The following is a 20,288-nucleotide window of genomic DNA, read 5'->3' as shown; positions in this document are numbered from 1 at the left end:
CATATGAAATCAACATAATTACAGAAGCAACTGAGCTATTTTCTCCACTTTTATTTGTTTTATTTTGTGTTTTTGAACAACACAGGCATTCTATATGAGGTGCTTAATTTCAGCTATGCACCTGCACACCCAATGTTTCATGTAGCCTCATTCTAGGCCATGTGTGTTGATTGCACGCAACAAATGAGCTATGAAGTCATATCCCAGCTGCAAGCATTTATCACCACATAAGGTTATGTGGGCTGGGAAGCATGCACAGATGCCTTCAATCAAATGAGTCTAAGTGGAGTAATCTACCTGAGTACATGTCAGAATCCAGATTATGCACTACAGTAACGCCCGAGTAATTTTGTTAAAGTATCTTTCTGGAATATCTCCCTGAGAGATGACTGACCCAGATTTTTCAAGACTACCCTAATGAAACCATTACCACTGTCCTCAGACAATACCTTTTCCAGCACCTACTTAAGACCTAAAGCAATGCCTGTATACGGCTACACCGGTTGCCAGTTTGAATTTTGTCACTCTGTGATCCCGTGAACTTCTAAGTATACAGCTAAGATTATCTCATTTGCCCCCAGGGCAGGCATTTCCTATATGGGCCCCACCTTACTGTCATAGTCACCGATCTGCTGCGCATCTGTCCACCCCTCTGAAACGTGATTAACTCAACAATAAAAGTCGGTATGTCACTTTGTGTCACGATGCAAATTTGCAGCTGGATTGCGCACACGTTGTCTACACGTTATGTCAGATTAGTTGGGCAGCTCTCTCTGAGTATAGGTGGTATAGATTGAAACAACACAACTGATAATATTATATTAGACTGATCCCGCCCCTCTAAGCTAGGGAGAGAGTTGGTTCACGGGCAAGCGGAGCCCATCGCAGTTGAGTGTTGAAGCAGCCCACTCCTCTCTGCAGTATGCATGTTCGTCAGGGAATCCGCGACGCGCTCACGTCCCAGCAGTGTACTTCATCGGCCAGAGACCATCAACTCAAGAGTCTAGGATAATAAAATTGGATGTGGCAGGCGGACCGGAGGCGGAAAGCCCGGAGTTACCGCAGGAATACAGTACTACTAAGGGAATACAGGCTGGCTCTCTCCTCTGAACGTGGACAATCATGCATGTGCTCTTCTGGGGCTTGGGGTTCCTACTATTCCCTGATTTCTTGAATGTAGTCGCATCTACGGGGACATTGCTTTTGAATTCAAGCACGGGTAAAGTATTTTGCTGTGACAACCCCCGCATTTCTTAAAATTTCTCATGCAGCTGTTTTCTAACACTGACGGCAGAGAATGAATGAGTTTTGAATTCAGTCAAGCGAATGACTTGCAGCGTTTAGATGCCTGAAGTTTACTGACTATCGTTTTCTGACTAAAACAACAGATTTTCAAGACAAACAACTTTGATAGAATTATAATCCTTAAACCGTTTTACCCACTGATTTATAATGTAAGCAGACTGTTTTTTTTTTTAAACCACATTTACATTCTTCTACCTTTATTCCACAGTAAACGAGGAGATCGGCGCTTATGAGATTGTAACACCGGTGCGAGTGAATGAAGCCGGTGACAAGTTTCCAACCAGTGTGCACTTCAAAAGGAAAAGGCGAAGTTTGGATGAGGGCACAGGCAATAGCACGGATCACTGGGCCTCGCCGAATATCCACTACAGGATATCTGCTTTCGGACAGGACTATCACCTCAACCTGACGTTGGATTCGGGATTTATCGCACCTCTCTACACTGTGACAATACTTGGAGTAGCCCGAGGAGAGAACGTAACGGATTTTGCAGCAGATGAGAGAGAGGAGGAGGAGGAGGACACGGAGTTAAGGCACTGCTTTTACAAAGGACAAGTAAATGCACATGCAGAGCACGCCGCAGTCATCAGTCTGTGCTCTGGACTGGTGAGTTTTTACGCGCGGTTGTACTCGTCGTGCGCGTGATCATTTTACATTCACTTTGCTTCTGCAGCATGAGGGCATAAAAGTTGTGTACGTGTTTTGGAGACTTTTGAGTGAAGCTGTAGCTGATTTAAGAAAAAAATAAAACTTTGAAAATTGTTCAAAATTGTATTCGTGGTAGGATCGTGTAGTGGGGCGCATCCAGAAAGTAAGTAACTGATCAGTTACCGAGAATCTCGGTTGTGGCTTGCTGCAAAGAGCCCAAGTCGGCTGACTGCACTCAGGTTTACTCCACATTCGTGTCTCTTTCTGGTCCACCGGTAGTCGGTGACGTCTTTATGCAAGCGAGTTCAGCCGGAGTACGGGTGGTACTGACGTCACGACAAGTTGTTCCAGCTCCCAGGCTTCCTAAAGAGGGAGTCCTGGTGAGTGATGCTTTGTAGTGGAGGAAAAGTGCACTCAGAGGAGTTTATACATAGAAACCACAGTGAGGTGACAGACAAGAGTAATAGGCCAGCTTTGTTCCCAAATGACAAATCAAACATAAAATGCTTTGAATCCTCTGCTCTGCAGGGAACTTTTGTGGAGCTGAGCTGACATTTATGAAGCATATATTATTATTTATCCAAAACCTCCATCCTAAAACAGGCAATGCTTCCTTTCATTGCAGTACATTCTAAAATAACTTATTGTAGTGAGATCCTCTTTTGTCTTGCCAGACAAAAGTTCAAGCGCAGGCCTTTGCAGAGTAATAGAAAAAATGTCTTGCTAAACTAAATGTAAGCAGAACAAACAGCATCAAATACTAATACACATAGCCAAATCGTTTTTTCCTTATGATATATATATATATATATATATATATATATTTACCATTGATTATCTGGGAGTAGAAACATATGGCAAGCAAACATTATACAAACCTTTCCCCCCCAATCTTTCATGATGGTTCTCCATATGTGTGCTTTACTGTCCACGAATCTTATCTGGAACATCCTAGACCTCTAAGTTAACCAACTCATGCTAAACGTGCCAAACACATACAAGGTTTGCAGCATACTTGCCAAGAACATACAGTCTTAGTGTTTTCCTGATAGACATCAAAGGTCTTCCATTTAGACCTTTCCTCTGTTATAACATGAATGCAAATGTACTTTGTTTTTACCACTGAAAGCTGCTATGTCTGTGTTTTGCTTATTTTTTACATTCCTACGTTAAGTACAAACTGCAGAGTGTTAGTGTGGTATGTGATCTGCACTGAGCTCAATACTAAAAGATCCTCGAGATATAGATTATTCTGCTTGGTTTTATAAGCACTTAGAGAATATAGATAGCTGTAGCCTAACTGCTATGTGTCTTCTCTGTTACCCAGCTCGGCACTTTCAGGTCTCCAGAAGGGGAGTATTTTGTGGAGCCCCTTCACAGCTATCAAGGAGAACACTATGAAGAGGAACACACAAAACCTCATATTGTATACAGGAAAAGTGCACCCAAGAAACAGACCACTGAGGAGACCTCAGCTTGTGACACTTCAGGTACGGTACATTATATGATGAGTAAGCATGTATGCCATTAGGATATATAACAGACACAGCTCTGTACCTAAAACGTCAGATCCAGACCTTGCTACTAAGGTGCTGTGTTTGACCAGTCAGCTGACCTAAAAATCTGCTCTAGTAAACCCTCACCCAGTGTCCTCTTTCTATCAAAACAGCATACTTCTGCTGCTGAGCATGGACCTCCCAGTGTCTAGAAACAGTATATATTGGTTAGATGTAATTGGTTAATGCACATCTAAGTGCTTTAGTGGGACAGGGGACAGAGTGATTAGACAATTTTGACATTTGTGTGCCACTATGTACATGGGACCTTTAAATTGGTTTGCGCAGATATAATCACTCAAATTTAAAGTCTCCACTATCAGCTGTAACAGGAACCAATTATATAATAGTCAGTGAGCTATTACAGTAATTGTACCATGGCCCTCTAGGATGATATGCTGCTTATCTGGTTAATGCAAAGACAACTTTTTAATTGGTGGGAGGGGCCTCTTTTCCCTTTCATTTGCTTATTTTTTTTTTCTTATTGTATGGAGTTGAATTCCATACATAAAACTATATTGTTGTGGTGCACTGAAGAAGAATAGTTCATTTCTGACAGCAAAGATGGGTCCAAGCTTTTCCTCCTGTGCTTGTCAGGTGGTTGAAGTTGTATGACAAATAAATGCTAGCTGGGAATACTCAGTTTGACAGGGGGTTTGTGCACACACACTCAAACACATACACTTTGTGAGGCAGCGAGCAGAGGAGAGGAGACAAAGTAGACTAAGATTTCAGTGTTGATACTGAAGCTTAGATCACACCTAATCCAAACCACATAGGTATATATTAGTAGCTAACCTTGTCTTTTGAATGGGAACTTCTCAGAATCTCTGTTAGCTGAAGTTTGGTCTTTTTCCTGCCATGTGACGGTATATGTCTCTGACCATCGAGCACCCTCAACATAAACCTTTACTGAGGAAAAATGTATCCCTCATCCTTCATGCTAATGTGTTTATATTAGCATAACCATAGCTGTGTATCTAACCACTGCATAGTTTATATGTCACTGCTCTTTAGTCCTCCATTCAAACTGACAGCAGAGTTTGAACATTTAGGTTTATTTTTTAAAACTACTTTAATAAGAATCTGGTTTATCATTTTTAGATTGGAACTAGCAACATAACTTCCTGCTAACTTCTAACGTCACTAAACCTTGTAAATCCTCTTTTTTTAGTGAATTATTTTTATTGGAGCTGAAAGAATTTGTACTGTTTTTAACTTTCAGTGGTGCCTCAGTGTTGGGTTGATTTTGGGAACCGAAGGAATGTCTGGACTCACAAATGACTGTATATATATTTTGTACATATATTATTTATTGCAATTACAGCTTGAATTTCTTTTGGCACCAATGTGGAACAGTACTTAAATTTTGTTGTAGTACTGTACAAAGTATGACTGTGCAATGACCATAAAGAGTTAAAGTGAACCCGAAGCAAATGGCAGCGTAAAAACCACCATCAAACTAATAATGCAATTGATTAAATATTAAAGTAATTAAAGTTCTATATCTAAATAAAATAATACATTCTGCCATAAATAGGCTACAGTCAGAGATGCAATGACAAGATTAAAGTATAGTATGAAACTATCCTGGCTTGCATGTCATGCTATAGCCTGCACAGTGCAGTGCCCACAGCTGCAGTACAGTAATGAGGAAGTTTTCCAGCTCTCGCACAAGAAGAATCATTTGGAAGCTCACACTTATATCGCCTCATCTCAGTTTACTGGCTGAACTTCCTGTTGACTCTTGTACTTCCTCTGCTCCTTTGATAAGAAAGTTGGTAGACCTACTTCCATGAAGATGTAGTGTAAATTTTTACATAAGTGATGGCAACTTGAAACGGTAAAATAATCAAAACTAAAAGCAATAAATATGGAAATCGTTTGTCTTTGTGTGCTGGAGATCCTTCTGAAGATGTTTGCTCTCACTCCATTTGAGTGATTGTTTGTGTTTTCATTTTAGCCTCAAGTAACATAAATGAGACTAAAAGCTATTCTGGACACGATTCATTCAGCCTTGCACAAAGCGCTATTGAATCTGTAGACGATTCTTTTTATTTTGAACTGAGAATGGAGACACAACACACACACACACACACACACACACACACACACACACACACACACACACACACACACACACACACACACACACACACACACACACACACACACAAACAATGTACTTTTGATTTGATCAAAATCAGTAAGAAAAGAAAAAAGACAATAAGGAATTAGAAAATGGGCAGGGACAAAATTTGAATTTAATATTTAATCATTCACACTGCATAAAATGACTTTTAACATGATATTTTACAAAATAATTCTCAGTTGAATGTGAAAAAAATATACATGGATTACATTTCTTTCTTGCGGGTGTGAAGGAACAGCAAATTGATCTTTAGCACCATTCATTAATCATCCCTCATAAATGGTGACACATTGGTAATGGTCTAGTAAGGATGATCTGTAAACAAAAAGACTCAGTAGTTCAGCAGATGTTATCTAAGGACATAAAACCTTGCCAGAGTTAAAGAAAAATGCTTCCCAGTTGTTGGATTGTTCTCATTTGATGTGTGCACAGCAATTTGTGTACTCTTTTTATGGCTGGGTTCCAGGTTTACCTTGCCTGAACTCTTTGCCCTCTTTTCCTCCCTTTTCTGAGAGAAAAAAAAGGCACTTCAGGCAATGTTCATTTGTCAGCCCACTCTTTTCGGTGGAGGGGGGGGGCTTATTTTGACAATATCCACTTCCAGATCTCATATAGCTCCATCATTTAAAAGTTAAACATGACTTCAGCTTAATAGCAAACACATCTTCTTGACAAAGAATGAATTATTCCTTGCCTTGTTTGAGCGAATATGCTTCCAGTCTTCTCAGGCCTGCACTCTTGTATATTTACATTTGCTCCATTTCTTTTGGCTTCTCATTCTAGGACACAAACACAGACATAAGAGACACAAGGTGAAAAGAAGGCCAGCGGCTGGGGTCAGCACTGTGGTCAAAGCAGTCCCTGTGGTCAGTCCTGGTGTATTCAATGACCTGGAGTCACTGAGCGCTGGCCTGGCCAGCAATGCTTTGCTCAGATCACAGCATGGCAGTGCTAGCGCTAGACCGTCAAATGATAGCAGCGGTGACTCAGGACCTCACAGGAGATCAAAGCGCTTCCTCTCCTACCCGCGCTTTGTTGAAGTTATGCTGGTGGCCGACAGCAAAATGGTGGAGCATCACGGCAGCAACCTACAGCACTACATACTCACGTTAATGTCTATAGTAAGTTCTGATCTCTATGTTTGGTTGGTAGAAATCTTTTGTGCAGATATGGACAGAGTAGGACATCTTCGTGCACACTGATGCACTAAATGTACACACGTGTTCCTCTTTGCTGTTTGCTGTTTGTGCTGCAAGTCAGTCAGCCTTTGGAGGAGAGTTGAGGGAGGTAAAAGGGCACCTTAGGGCAGGGGTAAACAACATTTTCAAACGGCTCGGGGGAAGAGAGGGCAGCTTGAGGGATAGCCTGCCTGACAGCTTTGATGAATGTTAAAAAATAGGCTCAGGTATGTTACATAGGCTGCATACTCTCGACCACTTCAAACACCAGTTTCCGCCTGCATCTGGGGCTGAACTGAAAGTCCTTCTGGGGAGGCAGCGATGACCCATATTCTAGTCTGGGGAAAGGCTGACTTGTCCACAGGGGCTCAAGCTGTTATCATGCTGATCCTTCAATCAAACAAAATCACTGGTACTTGCTTGAAACTGCAAGTAAGCAGCCCATAAAACCATTATCACTAAATATACAGTGTCACATCCAATCTGGCTCAACTTAATTTAAACATTGATTTTCTCTTTAGGTTTGAGGTCACGTTTTGTTTCTTTGTTGTTGTTTTTTTCAGGTGTCTTCCATATACAAGGACCCCAGCATTGGAAACCTGATTAACATTGTGATTGTAAAGTTAGTTATAATAAACAATGAGCTGGTAAGAATACTTCATTTGCTTCCACGCCACAACATGGTGCACGTCCCTATAATTTATTATTTTTTCTGTGTCCTTCTCAGGATGGTCCAGTTATTTCATTTAATGCACAGACCACTTTAAAGAACTTCTGCATCTGGCAGCAGAGTCAGAACGTCCTGGATGATAACCACCACTCCCATCACGACACTGCCATCCTAATCACCAGGTGCAAGAGGAATTGTGGAAGCTTTCATTTTTCAAAATGCAAATATTCCGTGAACCAAAAATGTAGAGAGATCCTGACAAAATTCTAAAATGTAGACTAACAATGACCGAGATCAATTATCTTTATTTTCACCACAGGCAGGACATCTGTAGAGCGAGGGATAAGTGTGACACCTTAGGTAAATGCATTTTTTTTTTTTTTTTAACAGAGTGATACAAATTATAGTAGAAATGTACATTAAATAAATACAAAAGAAAATGAACTGAGCTTCTTCTTATTCAGGACTTGCAGAGTTGGGGACTGTGTGTGATCCCTACAGGAGCTGCAGCATCAGTGAGGACAATGGACTCAGTACTGCATTCACCATTGCCCACGAACTTGGACATGTGTAAGAGCAGCTGTCTTTTTTCCACTGATTTTTTTTTTTCATCAGTCATAAATACTTGGTTTTGTTTTTAGTTACACATTACTAGAGCTTCAGAACACTTTCTAGGAATTTATAACAGCTGATACCATAAATTCTGCACATCTGGATAAAAAAAAAAGTATCCCTGCTTTTCATTTTGAGAGCAAAAAAATCTGTAACCTGGATTCTCAGAATTGAATTTAAACCACTTCTTGGTTTCCTTTGCCCTTCAGCAAACTCTCCACTGTCCAAAGTCCTGAGTAAGCGTTCTACTCTTAAGACTGTTACAGACTTTAATAGTCCTCATCTCAAACAAATGCTCCTTTTCTACCACTATACAAAAAGGTGGGATTATTGGGTTGCATGTTTATCTGCATCAGGCTGGGACAGCATGCTTGATGACTGATTTGTGACAAAGCTCTGTGTTGTAGGTGGACAGCTTAGCAACAAGGAGTGTGTTGCCGTACCTGTCCACCATCGACCGGGAGCACATTTGTTTACCCTGCAGGAGCTTGAATGCTTCACTTATTCTCCTCTCAGTTTTCATATAATTTAATATCTTTCTATCCAGTCTTGCCACAGGCAGGCAACACAAATGCTATGCATTATTTTGTATAGCAACCTTGAATGAGTTTCCCAAAGCCAATAAGATAGTGACAGTAGAAAAATAGAATTGCTGTTTAGATGTCGCTGAAGAAATGAAGCACAGTCAAACACAACACAAATTGCTATTTGTCACTGCCACTTTGTGAAGCACAATAAAACATATCAAGAAGTTGACGTCCTGCCAAGAAGCAATAACCACACTGGCAAAACAGAGCCATGCAGAGCCATGGAAGTACAGCTAGTGGGGACATTTGAAAACGCTCTATTTGTTGCTTGTTAATATAAATAGCTTCTTTTTTTTTATGCCTGAACATGTTTTTTTCCTCTATTCTTCCAGGTTCAACATGCCTCACGATGACAGTAACAAGTGTAAGGAGGATGGAGTTAAGATTCAACAACATGTGATGGCTCCCACACTTAATTACAACACAAACCCTTGGATGTGGTCCAAGTGTAGCAGGAAGTACATCACAGAGTTCCTTGAGTATGTCATACTGTTGTCTTCATCATTGTTCCAAACATGCATGGGGAATAGAACTAGGAAAACGTAGCAAAAATGACCCCCTAAAACCTGGCTAAATATTCTTTAATAACTGTGCAGGTTTACACAAACACACACACACCAACACACACAGTGCATTGGTAGCCACAGTCAAACTGTCATCATTTCTCAGGGCTGTTGCACCCTCTAGTCTCGTCTCTCCTACACACTGAGAAAGACCCAGTAATAATAGTGGAGTAATAATATTTAATGCCCTACCTCCAAAGCAATGCATAGTATCCCTCCATCCTTGACTTCCTGAGTTCCCCACCACTTACCACATATAGCTAGTTGAAGACAAGACGTTTTTCAAGATGTATTTGTGCAGAAAAATAACCACTCCAGCTGTACTGAGTGTGCTTTCTGTCTGTTTGTTTCTCTTGTTTTTATCCCTTTTCTTTAAGTCATTTTATTTTTATTTCTTAATAGCACAGGATATGGTGAGTGCTTGCTCGACGAGCCTGTTTCTAGACCGTACGCTCTCTCGCAGCAGCTGCCCGGGCGGATATACAATGTCAATAAACAGTGTGAATTGATATTTGGGCCGGGAACGCAGGTGTGCCCTTATATGGTAAGAAGACTCGGTGTGCAAATCTGAACTGTCAATGTTGCACGTGGGGGTCTCAGAGGGGAGCTGAGGGAGTTGAGATTAAGTGCAGCAGAGGTTCTCGGATGACTCTGAAGCCTTTAAAGTCACTTGCCACGTTTAACATGTTCTCTTCTGAAACACAAGCAAAGTGAAGCCAGATTTAATTTGAATTTAAGTTAAAAAAGTGAAATTTCAGTTTAATAATACAGAAATGTCTTTAAATATGTGACACTATAGTTTCTTGGCTTGTGGTTTTCACTCAGTCTAAAAGGTCACGCAGGCTTAGAAATACCTGGCAAATGAAATTGTTGATGCAGCAAATTTAGTGTAGGGAGGCATATTGTTTGATAGAATGTGCTAAATTGGAAGTCTGCCGGCTTGAGTCCATGCTGTATATTAATGGAGTTGTTTACAGTCAGGGAAATAAACATGACATTTAAGAGCCATAGCTTGTTCTTTTAGTTTATTTTTTTCCCTGGAATCCCAGCATTGACTCTTAATGTGTGTGTGCGTGTGTTTGTGTGTGTTCAGACCCAGTGTCGAAGACTATGGTGCACAAGTCCAGAGGGCGCCCAGCGGGGCTGCAGGACTCAGCACATGCCGTGGGCAGATGGCACCGACTGTTCACCTGGAAAGGTAAGGGTAATGCTGATAGTGTAATGCATTAGTGTGTAAATGGTAAAGGAGAGGACCCTTGAACTGATTTTAATTAAGCCAGAAGCTTGGGGATAATTAAGTAAGGGGTGGAATGCCATATTTTAATCGTTTCAGTTCGGCTGAAGGTGGCGATTTAAGCCTACCACAAGAAAAAAAGTCCATGAACCTTAGCATTGCCAAGTGTTGGTGGCCGGGAAAAGGGGACGTTATACACTCAACGAAATGTTTTTTTTTTTTTTTTATGTTTATATTATGTTTTTTTTAGATGTACTTTACAAATTATGTCAAGTGGTTTTACTCAACTGTGTCAAGTTACTCGTAAGAAACTGACATTTTACTTTAAAATGTTCTCATGTTGTGGCTTTTTTGACTCATAGAAAAGCCAAAATCTGCCAAAACACATGAAAAAGAAAAATCTTGCTATTGTTGGTTTTAAAGATTCCTTTTTAGTTGGATTTATTAAAAAAAATGTTTTCTTATGTCATTTGTAATATTTGTTGGAAACACTGGCAGGTTACCTCAACACATGCACAATAATTTGTTGTGCAAAATGACAAAACAAGACTTGCCAAAAGTCAAGTTTCCACTGACACATGTAAACTCTTGTTACTAGTAAATGAGTGGTGGAAAGCTGTGAATGATGCTTACTCTGCCTTAGCTTATAATTAGAACTTTTGCACTGACTTCCTGCTTCCTGTCACTAAGACTGAGACATGAAAGCACCACGGACCAGCCGAACTACACCTCCAGGTCCCTAGACCTGCAGATGCGCACACACACACAGGCACACACTCGTTTTCATATCTTAGTGAGTACATCTAATTGACATAATGGTTTCCCTAGCCACTTACCCTAACCCTACCATCAAAATTGAATGTCTAACCCTAAGCCTTAGCATAAACCTCACCATAACTTTATTGTAACCCTGACACTAAAACCACATTTTGAGCCTCAAAAATGCATTCAAACTCATGGGGACGGGCATGTTGTCCCCATAAGTCACTGTTGGTCCCAACAAGAATAGTAGCATGCCAATCTGTCAGACAAGCTGAAACCTTTTGGTGTTCGTGTTTGTCTCATCTCTTGTCATGCCAGCGTACACCACACTAATGACTAAAATGAAGTCTGTTTTTTTAACAGTATAAAATTATCCTTCTGTTTGGAGCTGAGATATATTTATTGACTGTAAGGGTGACATTTTCTTGTCCTCTCTCCAGCCAGACACAGTTGTGAATTTTTTTTCCCAGTTCCTAATTTCTCCCAGATTAGCTTTAAAGCACAGAAGAGCAGATGGATGTGTTGGCATTTCTTTTTGTTATCTTTTCTTCACTCATCTGTCCTTTACTTTTCCCCTTTGCTCCTCTCTTGCAGCACTGCAAACATGGGCTGTGTATAGCCAAAGAGCACGATGCCTCACCTGTTGAGGGAGCGTGGGGAGTCTGGAGTCCTTTTGGCACCTGTTCGCGGACATGCGGCGGAGGCATAAAGATTGCCATGCGCGAATGCAACCGACCCGTGTGAGCAGCCCGTTCCTTTGTAGTCACGCATGCCTATTGGACCTTGTCTCCAAAGTCAGTGTTCCATAGATCAAACCTCCTTAAGGGAATTCTTTCCATAGCTAATGCTCATCAAAACAGGCTCTCTCATGACATATCTTACAGGATTGTTTCCTGGTAAATATGGAGATCAGTCAGTCTTCCTGAATAATGGACGGATAGAAAAGAGTAGACCGTGTGGATAAGTTGGAAATTAAAAACTAACTCTAGGTGTATGGTGGTAGGCAACAGACTGAACAAAGAGAGGGAAACTGATAAACTGATAAGTGCCCTCTGAGAAAAGATGCCTAACACAAGGGAATGATTCAGTTTTACTGCTTTTATCCCACGGTTTCACTCTCAGGCCCAGAAATGGAGGAACGTACTGTGTTGGTCGCCGGATGAAGTTTCGTTCCTGCAACTCTGAGCCCTGCTCCAAGCAGAAGAAGGACTTCAGGGAGGAACAGTGTGCTGCTTTTGACGGCAGGCACTTTAACATCAACGGTCTACCTCCAAATGTTCGCTGGGTGCCCAAATACAGCGGAAGTGAGAATTGTTTTTTTCACATCACAGTGGCATCTTAATACTTACTTCATGAATAACAGCCATAATGTAAGATTTGCATTTATTTGAGTCACCATGGAATAATTATCTGTATTCTATCTCCTATGTCAGTTCTGATGAAGGACAGATGTAAGCTGTTCTGCAGGGTTGCAGGCAGCACAGCCTACTATCAGCTCAGGGACAGGGTCATTGACGGCACGCCATGTGGACCCGATACCAACGACATCTGTGTCCAGGGCCTGTGCAGGGTGAGCTTTCTAATTCTGTTCATTTAGCAGCAGCGGTTCATGGTTATTTGTAATAATAGCAGGGACCATTCTCGAACCGTGTTTAGTGGATAAAATAGTAAACACCTACATTACTAACATACTGTAAGAAGTGATCTCCAAACCACACACAGTTTTCAATATATTCCAGCTCAGACAATGGGATTTTTATAGTCATAGATGCACTAGAGTTAAGCTAAAATGTGTCTCAAAAGAATAAATTACATATTTGCTATGATTTAGTGATTTTCTAATGAAGTCCATTAATTAAAAATCCTTAATTTTCTTATTATGTATTTCCTACTTCCCGTACTGAGCAGCAGGCGGGCTGTGATCATGTACTCAACTCTAAAGCCAGGAGGGACAAATGTGGCGTATGTGGAGGCGATAACTCTTCCTGCAAAACTGTAGCAGGCACCTTCAACATTGTACGCTATGGTGAGTAACAACCTCTTTTATTACCCCCATCAGTCTCCATTTCAGTACATATAAATGGTAATAGCTGTTGTGGCAGTTGTTATATTGCTTACACACCTCGGCAGAAAAGCATCGATGTTACACTTGTTAGTGTAGTTACAGACCTGGGTGCACTAATGCGCTGCATATGTATTTGCAGGCTATAACGAAGTGGTGCGAATACCAAGTGGTGCTACAAACATAGATGTGCGTCAACACAGTTACTCAGGGAAACCGGAGGATGACAACTACCTCGGTAAGACTTCCAACAATTGTTAATACTTTGATTGTATTTTTGCATTTCCAGTCGTGCTGTTTGAAGTCATTTCTGGAGGAATGAGCTGTTAAAAAGTTGTGTGTTTATGAGATGTGCTTGAGTGTTTATGAGAAGGACAGCGTTCAGCCTTCATTGTAAAGCCGGGCACTGCATAACTGCCGTAGATTTTGCAAATACTATGCATGCCAATCCATTAAATGCCTGCGGGTACCAATCCAGCAAGGTCCCTTAGTTTAAAAGCTTTAGTACCTGCTCTTAGGCTCTGTCTCAGCCTGTTGGTACTGCTGACCTACTCATGTTTTTGTGCTCATGTGTTGTTTTTATTGTGTGCATGTCCTTGATGCAAACTTCTGAACATAGTGTCATCCTTAACTGTGTGTTTCAGTTTTTCTATATATTGGGACAACCCAAAGCGGATTGATTGTTTTTTTGTGTGTGTGCGTGTGCAATGAATGCCACTCTCCACAACCATATTAGTGTAATGTGTGAAATGGCGAGGAAAGTAAAGGCAGGAAATTAGCTCCATAATCGCATTAGGGTGAACGAGTGCAGAAGACTGACTGTTGAACAGAACAGGGTGCCCCTGGATGGGACTTCTTCGGGAACAGAGGATTATTTTAGCCCAATAAGGCTTTACTGTTACCCACTGTGTGTGCCTTACTGTAAATGAACATTTTAAGCCACTGTGTTTTCTAAGCTGCTCTGCTGCGCGCAGAAACAAGTTCATGTTTGTGCAGGTTCCTGCCATAAACAGTGATTTGCACAAAGTAATTCACCTTTATGCATATTTTGTTTTTTAAATCAGCTAATAAATTAAAGCTAGCTTGAGTTTACACAAACTCTTTTCAGTGTGATGAAGCCAACTAACTGTTTCTGCCTCCCTATAGCCATATCAAATAGCCGCGGAGAGTTCCTGCTTAACGGGGAGTTTGTGGTTAGCATGTTCAAAAGGGAAATCAAAGTAGGAAATGCCATCATCGAGTACAGTGGTTCCGACCATGTCATTGAGAGGATCAACTGTACTGACCGCATAGAAGAGGAGATCGTTATCCAGGTAAGCTGTCCTTATCATGACAATTTGGTATCTTGTGCAGGAGATGTGAAGATAGAAGATGGTGATTTAATAGCTTAGAAGAGAGGAATGCAGAATCGTAAATCCTTCTACAGACTTGATATTTCAAATTTACAATTGTAAGGTTGTGTAATGTATATCACATTGCCTGCTTTTTCCCCAGGTGCTTTCTGTGGGGAACCTTTACAACCCAGATGTCAGGTATTCCTTTAACATTCCCATAGAGGATAAGCCTCAACAGTTCTTCTGGGATGCTTATGGGCCCTGGCAGGAGTGTAGTCGTCTGTGCCAAGGTGAGGGGGAGGCACATGTGGTTTGCAGGGTGAGATGATGGGAAAGGTGAATGATAAACTGTGTGGTCAGAGTAAAAATGAGATGGGATGGAGATGGAATAAAGGAAGAAGAACATTTAGAAAATGCTGAGCAGGAGACCCAGGAGATGGAAGATGCTGTAGTTACCATTAAACATGGTCATTGTAGGCATTTAGCCTTTGTACAAGTGATTAAATATCAGTTTTACACTATGCCGTGGCACATCTGCTTGGCATGACTGTGGAAAGGTCAGAGTACGTGGGTGTGCGGAGGAAGATTGCAAGCAAACTCGAAAACCTGTTATGTGTGTTACAAGTCAATTTTTTCTGTTTAAGAATGCCTTTCTCCACTTTTTGACACCACCCTGCTTCAGCAACTGAAGGGAAACCAATAACTCCACAGTTCACAGCGGGATAAACATCTAGCATATAACACATTAAGCTCTCATAGCGTTCAGCTGCAAAACTTGGTAACATGAGGTGCTGATCTATTGCCACATTAAGGTTCATATCGCGCTGTAATTTTACACAAAAGCCAAAGTGAGGTGTACACACTTTTCACGCTGGCATTTATTGCACTCCCGATGATGAGCCATATTTTACTTGAGCCAGATGGTGCATCAACCCAGATAACTACTTGCAGGTCGGGCAGTAAAAAGTCACTTTCATCTCAGGATAAAGTTATGAAACCCAAGATTGTAACTCAAGCTTGAGATTCTGTTTACATCTTTGTAAATTTCTTATTAGTTATAAAACAGATCTCTTTATTTAAATGACACAGCTTTTCTTCAATTTCCTTTGCCATTTTGACTCATGTTTGATTTATTTTTTGTTATAGTGCGTTGCCAAGATTTTTTAGAGTGGCTTTCACTTAGAACCTCAATTTTTGTACCCTCACAGGAGAGCGCAAGCGGAAGATTCTCTGTAGCAGAGAATCGGACAGGGTGGTGGTGTCAGACCAGAGGTGCCACGGCACAGCGAGACCTGCTGTCATCACTGAGCCATGCAACACTGAATGTGAACTTAGGTTTGCATCATCACTCTAAACCATTTGACCCATCTGACTGACACTTTATTTGGTCTTTGCAGTGCAAAGATTTACCCACTTGTTCTTTACGCAGATGGCACGTTGCTCGAAAAAGTGAGTGTACAGCCCAGTGCGGCCAAGGATATCGTACCCTGGAAATATACTGTGCCAAAATCAACCGTGCAGACGGCAAGACCCAGAAGGTTGATGACCGCTACTGTAGCGGTCAGCGCAAACCTGATGACAAGGAAAGCTGTCACGGAGACTGTAACCCGGGTGGTTGGGAGTACTCATCCTGGTCGGAGGTACGAACTCTGTTGGAAGTCTTGGGATTTGTTTGTCCGCACAGACCAGATGTTTGTCCAAGTTTATCTTGGGTTGTGTATGTGTTTACACTTGTTGATGCTCAAACGTTTGTGCTGCAGTGCTCCAAGAGCTGCGGTGGAGGAACCCGCCGTCGAGGGGCAGTGTGTCGAAAGGCAGCTGAGGCTGGTGGCGATGAGAGCAAATGCAGTCAAAGGGACAAACTGACCGTCCAACCCTGCAATGAATTCCTCTGTCCGCAGTGGAAGACTGGAGACTGGTCTGAGGTCAGTTTAGCAATTACTGTATTGTCTTTGCTTTTAGAAGAAAATAAGACCCCAGAGGTATGTGCGCTGCACTCTCTGCACCTTTGGTGGCTTGCTCTGGGGCCGACAGTTTCAAGTGGTTAAAACAGAAGTCATAATTTAATTGTTCACCTGTCCTTACTGGTCTTGTCTTGTTTACCTCACAATTAAAAAAGAAGAAGAAAATAAGACTTTTACCTAAGTAGTTAAAGCGGACACATTTTCAAGCTGCAGATGTATATGTTTTTGTGTTTCTGTGCAGGTTTTTAACTCGCTCAGTGATTTGTTTGTGAGATTTTTAGACGAGTATGTGTCTAGGGTTACTCAACGTAAAGATCAACAGACTTCTTTGTAAATGCTGGAGTATTAAAGCAGCAGTGATCTGGGTCAAATGTCAAATCCCAGTGCTGATTTTAGGAGAGTTACTCCCCTCCTTCCACTCGAAATGAGTGTTGGGTAAGAGGTGATTGCAGGGTGAAATCGTTCTTAAACTGCTGCACAGTTTACACATCATAGAGCAAGGAGCTTGCAAAGCTGTGGGCTGCATTCCGGGAATTTTTCAGATCTCCCGTGTGGTGTTGCCAGAACCCGTATGCTGTAATATATACATATGGACTGTACTCGCACATAAATAAACACACTCTCACTTTTTTTTTGCTTTTGGGGCTAGGGGCTTTCTAATATTCATATACTGCTTTACAACCAACAGAACTTCCTCTATCATGAATCTGAATACTTGTAACTGCTCATTTCTTGTACGCATATAGCGATTAACTATGTATGCAGTTCACTGCGTTATAACCTGTAACATTTATTTATTTATTTAGTGCCTTGTGACATGTGGTAAAGGTTACAAGCATCGTCAGACGTGGTGTCAGTTTGGTGAGGACCGTCTAGATGATCGCTTTTGTGGGTCGTCTAAACCTGAGTCAGTGCAGACGTGCCAACAGCAGGAGTGTGCCGCTTGGCAGGTTGGACCTTGGGGACAGGTGAGTCACCCCTGTATTTATGATCTGTGCAGCATTCAGTACACAGTGCTCAATTGTTTTTGTTCAAAGCTGTAAGAAGTCGGGTCATTTATCAGCTGATAGCGTCAGTGTATGATGATGTGGATGTGGATATAGCTTACTTCTGTTTCAAAAGTTTGCCCACATGATTGGCAGAGCTTTTTCCTTTCTCTATCCACGCTTCTTCATCTGTTTCTCAACCTATGCTGTCCTTCTTGTCTCTCCTTGTTCACTTACAGCTGTTAAAATTTCTAGCTGCAAGTTTGGTATGATCTTGTGATCCACATCTGTGTGTGTGGGAGACAGTTTTATTTTCAGTTCAATTCAATTTTGTTTATATAGTGCCAAACCACACCAGTCACCTGAATGCCCTAACATTGTAAGGTAAAGACTAAAAATAATAGAAAGTAAACCCCAACAATCAGACGACTCCCTATGAGCAAGCACTTGGCGACACTGGGAAGGAAAAACTCCCTTTTAACAGGAAAAAAAGACCCTCCGACAGGACCAGGCTCAGTGAGGGGCGGCCATCTGCCACAACTGGTTGGTGGTGAGGGACGGCAGACAGGAAAAAAGACGAGCTAAATATAAAGGAAGATATAGTAACTGACTGTGGTTGGTTCTATCTCCAAACCATCAAGGGTTCCATGTAAAATTGAAAATTTTATCTCCACACTGACATGAGTAAATCTTTTTATTTAAAGAAGACATAATCAATCTTTAATCAATCAGTTTAGTTGAATAATTTAATAGTTCTATCGCAGATCTTTTTTCCAAGGCATTTAAAAGAGTATGCTGTATGTATAGATTTAGAGCCACTGCTTTCATACTTGCATACATGCAATATGGAAGTCTACCCAGTTGATGGGTCACAGCTCAGCAAGAGAAATTTGCTATTACTTCTCTGATGAAATGGTCTCTGATGTAAATCATCGGGTGGATACACAGACAAGCTACGCTCGTTATTTAGCACTGAACTCTCTGCTGTTTAGAATCACAGGACAAAATAAAGATACAAAAGCAATGGACAGTCTTCATAACCGTGTTCCCAAAAAGCGCTTTATATATCTGTGTGCGCACCCATTCTCATTTGTGTATGTGTGCAGAACAGAACACCCAAAAATGCGAGCTATTTTGTGCCCCTCGTCAGAGGATGTGCACATTTTAAGGTATATTTGAAGTGGTTTAATGAAGCGTGATCAAATGGTAGCTGAAGTTGCCGCCACACAAGTTTGACCCCGTTTCACTGAAGGCAGTGAGCCAGAAGAAAGCGCGGGATAGTACCCTCTGACTGAGCTGCAGTGGGAAAACGGACAGTCCAATGTATATGAATATCCTCATGTATGATTTTTGTTAGAAGACTTTTTTCTAAAGTGAGCTAACATTTTTTTTTCCCAATCTATATACTCGTGTGTGCAAGGGTTGCTCTGGTGGCTCCAACAAAGCATCTGTTTTTTGCTTGCCTTTCTTGTCTTTTTCTCAGTTTTCTTTTTGGCTGACTGTTGCAAATGTTTTGCCATCACGCCTCCTTTGTTTCTTTTTTCTCTCTTTGAACCCAGTGCACTACCTCTTGTGGGCCAGGCTACCAGATGCGAGCAGTGAAGTGCGTGGTGGGCTCTTATGGTGCCGTCATGGACGACACCGAATGTAACGCAGCCACGCGACCCACTGACACCCAGGTAAGAGTTCTTATCGTCCTTTCTTTTTCCCCACAATCTGCTTATCATCTCCTCACTCTGAGAACATTTGTTTTGCTCCGTGGTTGAGTGTGAAGGAAGAAGATGCACGCTTGTACTGAAAATGTACACAAAAAAACTGGCATTTCATTTCCACCTGGTCTCAATAAAAGCTGTCCCGCCTGCTCCAAATGCAGAGGGAAGTTTACCAGCCTCACTATCCCACCATAAAGACAAAACTCTGAGACAGAATCCCTCATATGTTTCTCTTGAAAACAATTTCACTTGTATCATCTAGCTGATACTTGAAATGTGTGGCAGAAGCAATGATTGTGTTAAGCCTGGGACACATGAGAAGGAGGTGAAATGCACAAACACTGGTGAGACTGCACTAAATTGCAGTTTTTCACTGTAATTTTTACAAACCCCCAGTGCACAATCTTTAAAAGATTTGTTGATATTTCCAAACCAACTTTCCCAGACATAATCAGACTGGGTTAAATACAAACAGTTCTTTATGCTTATTGAAGCATAGACTGGAACATCAGCCCGCTGCAGAGTTTGACCAAACCTGCAGCTTAAAACAGCAAAGTTTACCTGCCCTGCTCTTACTTTGACATACAATGGGAATTTGCTTATTATGTAAACGATCAACTAATTTACAATAAGCTCTTTTTTAAAAAATGCAGTAAGATAGTTTGGGGTTGGAGTCCACCAGCCAGCTGGGTCCTTTCTGTGCCTTTTCTCCAGGTACTCTGGCTTTCTGATTCAGTCCACAGACATGCATGATACAGACATGATCTAAACTGACCTTAGATGTAAATGTGAGGGTGACTGGTTGTCTGTCGTTCTATATTAACCCTGTGATAGACTGATGACCTTCTATTATCTAGCAAACACATCATAAGAGCCTATCCCTGCTGCCTCCTACGATATGCAGCTGGGATAGGCTCCAGTTAGTTCCCTCCATGGATGGATGAATGTTTTAGAAAGTGGTTG

The 20,288-nt window shown here is 41.4% G+C and overlaps 1 protein-coding gene across 1 annotated transcript in view; it reads left to right on the top strand.

The window, feature by feature from the left end:
- The first annotated feature begins 1,120 nt into the window (after positions 1 to 1,120).
- Positions 1,121 to 20,288, top strand: part of adamts9 (ADAM metallopeptidase with thrombospondin type 1 motif, 9) — a 38,151-nt gene continuing 18,983 nt past the window's right edge. The window contains exons 1-23 of the mRNA XM_063473166.1: positions 1,121 to 1,219; positions 1,514 to 1,911; positions 3,281 to 3,443; positions 6,445 to 6,782; positions 7,403 to 7,486; positions 7,567 to 7,691; positions 7,829 to 7,869; positions 7,974 to 8,079; positions 9,041 to 9,187; positions 9,674 to 9,815; positions 10,365 to 10,469; positions 11,862 to 12,007; positions 12,390 to 12,571; positions 12,701 to 12,837; positions 13,176 to 13,293; positions 13,472 to 13,567; positions 14,476 to 14,642; positions 14,824 to 14,953; positions 15,872 to 15,998; positions 16,093 to 16,303; positions 16,424 to 16,588; positions 17,434 to 17,595; positions 19,173 to 19,292. Of these exons, the coding sequence (XP_063329236.1) occupies positions 1,123 to 1,219; positions 1,514 to 1,911; positions 3,281 to 3,443; positions 6,445 to 6,782; positions 7,403 to 7,486; positions 7,567 to 7,691; positions 7,829 to 7,869; positions 7,974 to 8,079; positions 9,041 to 9,187; positions 9,674 to 9,815; positions 10,365 to 10,469; positions 11,862 to 12,007; positions 12,390 to 12,571; positions 12,701 to 12,837; positions 13,176 to 13,293; positions 13,472 to 13,567; positions 14,476 to 14,642; positions 14,824 to 14,953; positions 15,872 to 15,998; positions 16,093 to 16,303; positions 16,424 to 16,588; positions 17,434 to 17,595; positions 19,173 to 19,292 (3,507 nt within the window). The 5' untranslated portion in view covers positions 1,121 to 1,122. The remainder of the gene's footprint in view (positions 1,220 to 1,513; positions 1,912 to 3,280; positions 3,444 to 6,444; positions 6,783 to 7,402; positions 7,487 to 7,566; positions 7,692 to 7,828; positions 7,870 to 7,973; positions 8,080 to 9,040; positions 9,188 to 9,673; positions 9,816 to 10,364; positions 10,470 to 11,861; positions 12,008 to 12,389; positions 12,572 to 12,700; positions 12,838 to 13,175; positions 13,294 to 13,471; positions 13,568 to 14,475; positions 14,643 to 14,823; positions 14,954 to 15,871; positions 15,999 to 16,092; positions 16,304 to 16,423; positions 16,589 to 17,433; positions 17,596 to 19,172; positions 19,293 to 20,288) is intronic.

Source organism: Pelmatolapia mariae, linkage group LG5, assembly GCF_036321145.2.
Source record: "Pelmatolapia mariae isolate MD_Pm_ZW linkage group LG5, Pm_UMD_F_2, whole genome shotgun sequence".
Lineage (NCBI taxonomy): Eukaryota > Metazoa > Chordata > Actinopteri > Cichliformes > Cichlidae > Pelmatolapia > Pelmatolapia mariae.
The sequence above is the reverse complement of the archived record's forward strand: the minus strand, read 5'-3'. Positions and strand labels throughout refer to the sequence as shown.